Genomic DNA, 6,774 nt, shown 5'->3' on the forward strand with positions numbered 1-6,774 from the left:
TTTTAAACACATATTAAAACTAAAAGGATTTAAGTGACAGGCGATTCCAAAATTCTTAGAACTTTATAACATAAATGAATTTATAGGAAGAAAAAACTATTTACAAATTATTAATAAAACAAAACATGTCGATAGTACGATTGAAAATGTCATAGCTTTAAAACTATGTCGACTTAAACTTAAGGTTGTATCATCTATGGTCATTAAAGTCATGAGCTTCCAAACTCAAAAGAAAACACAAGTAAAGATTCCAAAACCAACTTTCCAACCAACAATATTTTTCTTCACCATTTCTCACCCATAAATATCAACAATATAAACAAATAGTCCTCAAACTTTAACTAACTTTAATTTACACCTTCAATCTTCTTTCTAGCTTCGTAGTTTGCACCCATTATACCCTTCATTTTATTGTCACCATGAAAAAAATCATGTGTATCCATGAACGATTATCCAAAACCATATGTCAACTATTGCCGCATTATTAGTTTTATGAAAATTTAATATATGTTATGTGCTATACAAATGATTGTATTTCACATTATATTTTAACTTTCAAGGTATCATTACAATTTACAAGTAGGTATCTAATAATTGTTTTCTAGAGTTAATCATATAAATGACCAAATATGTATATGTAATATCACAAAATAGTAATGTTATCAAAAAATGACCATCTAATTCTTCAAAATTCCATTTTCAATTGTCAAATAACAAGTTTGCTTTTTCTGATAGAGATATAATCTAATAGATTTATAATATTAAATGAAGTAAAATACAAAAATCTCTCTCTTAGTTTTGATTTTCTTGGTCTTATGAAAATTTGAATAATTTGCATTTAAACATCCAAATGCAAGGGGGAATATGATGTTTCAAAAAAGTAAAAGGACCCATTTGACATTATATTAAAAGTACAAGGGGTGTAAATTAAAACATTTCTCTCCATACGAGTCAGCGGATAAACGTTGGAAGGCAATTCATGGCTACACACAGGACAAAAACATAACACTCACACCTGGCGCACTTTAGCAACTGCGTCCCTGCTATAAATAAGCTTTTTCCCCTTTCCCGTTTCCCTCCACCATCCCTTCCTCCATCTTCAAGTCTCTATCTCAGATAACACACACATACACATACAAACTCACATTCACAGAGCGAAAATTCATGAGATTTTGAGAGGTTTTTGTGAAGAGCAGGAATGGCGAATGTGTACGGAAGTTGAACAATGGCGGCGGTGTCACCTTCTCTACAGGCCAGTTTCAATGCCTCTTCTTCGAAGGTAAATCATTTCAATCTCTTTGCGTGTCTATTGCACTTATGTATTGTTTCGAAATTCGTTTCAGAATAAATTGTTTGTTATTTTTTGAGAGATTGGCAATATGTGCGAATTGATTAATTGGTAATGTAATTATATATTTCGTGAAATATATGAACTGTGAGTTAATTTGTGGAGTTTTGAAATTGAAATTTGTTTCGTTTTGTATTTTATTAGGGTTTCTTTTTGTTGATGTGAATTCTTTATTGTGTAGATAGATGGATAGGCTGGATTTTGGGGTTTTTTAGGGCTATCTGAAATCAGATTATCAAAATGGAATGTTCTGAATCTAGTTTATTTACTTCTAATGTCATTTGATTTGTTAAAATTGAGTTTATATGATCTTTTAGGAGGCTGATTATGATTGCTTGAATTCAAGATAGTTTTATAAGAACATGGTTTAAGATCCTTGTACATAAACAAAAAAAGTAATGCTGAAATCACTTTAGGTTGCATTAGATTAAGGTAATACATGGATTAATAATTATGTTGTTTTTTTTTTTTTGTGTGTGTATCTTGTAGCTTTGCTTTGTGAGGCTTGATAGGTTTAATCGAAGGTCTTTTCATTGCAAAAAGAAGAGTGATTCATGTTCATGGATAATCAAATCGGTAATTAACAACAAAAGTATTAATGGTGATGAGGCAATAGAACCTGCAAGAATTCTTCTAGAAAGATTATTTGTTCAAACCCAAAAACTCGAAGAAAAAATAAATAAAAATTCAAATCCACCTCAAGATATTGAATTAGAACACTACCTTGGAAAACTCGAATCCGATCTTCACACAGCCTTGACTGTTTTAAGAAGAAAAGAAGAAGATTTAGAAGCTGCAGAAAACAAAATATCATTAGAATATCGCGATTTGAATAAAGCGAAAAATGAGTTGAATAAACGAGAAGAAAATATATCGGATGCTTTTTTGAGACAAGAAAAACTCGAAAATGAGTTGAATTTAGCGAATCTTGATTTGGCTTCTCGAGCGACCGAAATCGAAGATTTAAAGCTTCAAATTGAAAAGCGTGATCATGAGGTGATGTTGGCTAGATCGATGCTTGAATTAAAAGAAGATGAAATTAAAGTCATGGTCGATGAATTGAGGGTAAAATCGGAAGAATCCGCGAATTTTGAATTGGAGATTATGGAAAAATCTAGGGTTTTGATCGAAACGAATGAGATTTTGAAAAAACAAGAGGTTGAGATTGAGGAATTGAAAGAAACGATATGTGAGAAGAACGAAGAACTTGAGATTTCCACGATGCTTCTCGAATCCGAAAACGAGAAATTAAAAGTTGTGGAGGAAAATTTGGAGAAGCAAACGATGGACTGGCTTGTAGCGAATGAAGAAATGACGGAATTACCCTCGACGGTTGAATATTTCGATGATTTAACGAGAGTGAGAATGCTACTTTCCGATGTTCGATCGGAATTGGTATCGTCACGGGAATCGTTGATTCTATCCCGGAAAAAGATGGAAGACCAACAAGCGGTGCTCGAACATGAGATTTTGGAACTCGAGGAACATCGGAAAAGCTTGAGTGATTACACGAGAAGTGTTAAAGATGCCGAGACGGAAGTCGAAAAGGAACGAGTTATGTTTCGGCTCGCCGAGGGTCGGAATCAGGAATTCCAACGTGATTTGTTAATCGAGAAAGAGCTAATCGACGAGTTACAAAATCAGTTAAATTCCGAAAAAGATTCGTTACGAAAAGCAAACGAAGAAATCTTGGAAATTAAAGCCGAATTAAACCGGAGAAATTTGGAATTTTCGGAAATCCAAAATCTTCTCGAGTCAAAAGAAGCCGAACTCGTGGACGCGAAAATAGAGATTCAAAGTTTGAAATCCGAGCGGGTTTGTCTCGAGGTTATGTTAAACGAGAAGGAATCGGAACTATCCGATGCTCGTGAAATCCTCGATGAAGTGAATCGGGAAATCATGAATTTAAAAACGCTTTTGGGACGTAAAATCGAGATCGGAATTGACTATTCCGAAGCAAAAAACATCGTGGAACGGATATTCGAGCTTACAAACAAAGTCGATAATTCCATCGTGAAACCGGAATCCAAATGGGAAAAGAAACGGGTCGAGACGGAATTAGATGTGATCCGTGGCACATTACGGTTACGGGAATTTGAAGTTTTGCGGTCTCGAAGAGAGATCATGATTAAAGAAGACAAGGTTAAATCGGTTTTGGAAAAGTTAGATGAACGGGAGAATGAGATGGCGGAAATGAAGCGGGAATTGAGTCAAGATGTTGATGAATTAAGGCGGCTTTATGCGATGGCGCAAGAGAGAATTGGCGAGAGAACGATGGGGGAATTGGCGATTGAAAAGATGGAATTGGAAGCCGCGGAAATTGAAATTGAGGCGGCGGTGCGTGCTCTCGAGAAGATAATGGAGATGAGTCGAGAGCTTTTACGAGCAACGAGTGTAATTGTTGATGCCGATTCCGATGTTGATGTTTCGATGGGAATTGAGAGGTGTGGTTTTGAAGATCCGGGATTTGAGGAACTTAGAATGGAAGCCGCGAGGCTTTCGGATTTTACCGAAAAGCTTGTTCGAGAGGCGGGAATTGGAAAAGATTTGGCGGTTGTAGATAAATAACAAAATGTTTGTTATTTTTGTATTCGCGATTTGTTATGTGTTATTGAAACGAATGGAAGTGATATGCCATCGTCCATTGACAAAGATGTTAATGGACCTAATTGTCATGATAATAACATTGTTTTTTTTATAATTCTTTTGTATCATTTTGTACTAGCAAATTATATGTAATCTTGTGTAACAAAATCGGCCCATATACATGCTATTTGAGCTCTAAATAATATTGTACTTTGAAATAAGAAACGTAATTATAAGATTTTATTTTCAACTTACTCTGTCTAACTATAATTCTTTTTATTTGGATAATATTGTTGTAATAAGGTAAAGATAAGATGCTATAGTAAATGAATAAATAATAGAACTTGTATTCGGAAAAAAATCAAACTGAATTCCACAGTGATTTAGGTTTCGGTTGAAATTCTTATTGTGGTACATTATATACGAGATACATGATGAAGTAGATGATATTAAATGAAGTTGCTAGAATGTAGGAAAAATTGAAAATTTTAAACGTAAGTAATAAATTACAGTCACTTTAAAACAACATGATCCACAAAGCAGTTTTTGGAGGTATTTAAAACATGTTTTTGGGGAATTTAAGCTTCAAGGAGCGTTTTCAATCCAGAAATAATTCCATAACCAAATGCATTTACTATCACCAACTTTTCCTGAGAAAAAACTAGGAAGGTTAATATCCAAGTGTAATAGAGAGAAAATAGAAGTATTGATGTGATATAAAATGGTAGTGTTAGTTGGTATGTATACATAAAAGGACCAAACCTAAAGATTCGTGTCAAGACCAAATTCTATAAAAAAGCGTAATTGCTTAGATAAGTTATGTAAACATATTATTTTATGGAAGACCAACTATAAAAACCATTTTAGTTTGAATTTTTAACAATCCAAATATTTTCTTTCTAGTTTAACCACCGTAAGTTTGTATCTTTTTTCAAAAAAACCAAGGGGTTTTTCATTAATAAGTTGCAAATTAGGCATTGCAATTTCATGTGATCTAGTGGGGAGCCCGGTTGACTCGCCCTGGGTATTCAACGCAAAAACAGGTACCGGATATGATGCAAGAGATACCCATTAGGCTAAAACTAGGGATGGGGCCGGGGCTAGGTATACTAATCCCCAACCCGCACCACCCTCACTTTGATGTATATATATATATATATATATATATATATATATATATATATATATATATATATATATATATATATATATATATATATATATAATCTATTGAATTTGATGCAAGAGACGTATAATAAATGCGTTCACAATTCCAAGTGTTCGTCAATCATTACATCTCTTTTTGATATTTATTAAACTTTATGATTGATGTAAATACAATATGATTATGACATTTAGTTTTGTTCTGTTTATTAAATTTGACATTATTTTTTTAAATCAGAAAGAATCTGTATAATAATTGCGTTCACAATTCCAAGTATTTGTCAATCATTACATCTCTTTTTGATGTTTATTAAACTTTATGATTGATGTAAATAGAATATGATTATGACATTTGGTTTTGTTTGTTTATTAAACTTGATATTTTTTTTTTGCATCAGAGACAAAATCCGTATAATAAATTGTGTTCACAATTCCAAGTGTTCGTCAATCATCACATCTCTTTTTGATGCTTATTAAACTTTATGATTGATGTAAACACAATATGCTTATGGCATTTGGTTTTGTTCGTTTATTAAACTTGACATTAGGGATGAGCATATGGACCGGGGAACCGGTCGGAACCAGAACCCGATAGAACCGTCGGGCCGGGATCGGGACGTTATTTTGTGGATTTTTAGAATCGGGAAATGCTAGGAACCGGAACCGGTAGAACCGGCAAAAACCGAAACCGTATGATGCTATTTTTCGAAGACCAGTTCCAACATTTGAAGACACGACAAAAACCGGTAGGAATCGGGAACCGATAGAACCGCCGGGCCGGTTCGATTCTAGATTTTGGCCGAAGCCGGTTCCCGGTTCCGGCCGGTTCGATCCTTTTGCTCATCCCTACTTGACATTATTTTTTTTGCATCAGAGACAGTCCATATAATAAATTGCGTTCACAATTTCAAGTGTTCGTCAATCATCACATCTCTTTTTGATGTTTATTAAACTTTATGATTAATGTAAACACAATATGATTATTGCATTTGGTTTTGTTAGTTTATTAAACTTGATATTATTATTATTATTATTATTATTATTATTATTATTATTATTATTATAAGCTTAGTTCATTATGTTGATAGATTGTGGACGGACCAATGATGGGTCGGGAAAATGTTCAAATTATTTAGGGGAGGATTTGATTCCTCACATCTATTGGGAATGGATATGTGGATGAAGACAAGGTTATACACTTGAGGATGTAGATAGAAATAGTCAACCCTATCCTATCCGTGTCCCGTTTCTATCCCTACAGAAAAATATTTTTTCAATGAAAAATGATTTTTTTGGTGAAACGCTTAACAACATAGTTTGTTGCCTATTTGTTTTCACAATCAGATAATTAAGTTATAATCAATATTTCTTATCGGTTTTACTTTCGATGGTTAAGTTGAAAAGAAAACTTTCTTGAAGCGGTTAAAGCAAATAATTTTCAAACTCTCATGGTTTTTATAGAATTGAAAATTTTATATAGTGTTTGTTTTATATATATATATATATATATATATATATATATATATATATATATATATATATATATATATATATATATATATATATATATATATAAAATTAACTCTTAGTAGTTAATATAAAAAAATATTTAGATGGTTAAACAAAAAAAAAAAAAAAAGTAGTGTAGTTTTTATAGAAATTTCCCTTTATAGAAA

At 32.7% G+C, this 6,774-nt stretch overlaps 1 protein-coding gene across 1 annotated transcript; it reads left to right on the top strand.

The window, feature by feature from the left end:
- The first annotated feature begins 994 nt into the window (after positions 1-994).
- On the top strand, positions 995-4,121 carry LOC144996906 (Myosin heavy chain-related protein). The gene is made up of 2 exons (XM_078956688.1): positions 995-1,279; positions 1,838-4,121. Exons 1-2 carry the CDS (start codon positions 1,226-1,228, stop codon positions 3,914-3,916), a joined length of 2,133 nt encoding a protein of 710 aa, XP_078812814.1. The 5' UTR covers positions 995-1,225; the 3' UTR covers positions 3,917-4,121.
- The last annotated feature ends 2,653 nt before the right edge of the window (positions 4,122-6,774 follow it).

This window comes from Lactuca saligna, chromosome 5 (assembly GCF_052625555.1).
Source record: "Lactuca saligna cultivar CGN05327 chromosome 5, ASM5262555v1, whole genome shotgun sequence".
NCBI classification, from domain to species: domain Eukaryota; kingdom Viridiplantae; phylum Streptophyta; class Magnoliopsida; order Asterales; family Asteraceae; genus Lactuca; species Lactuca saligna.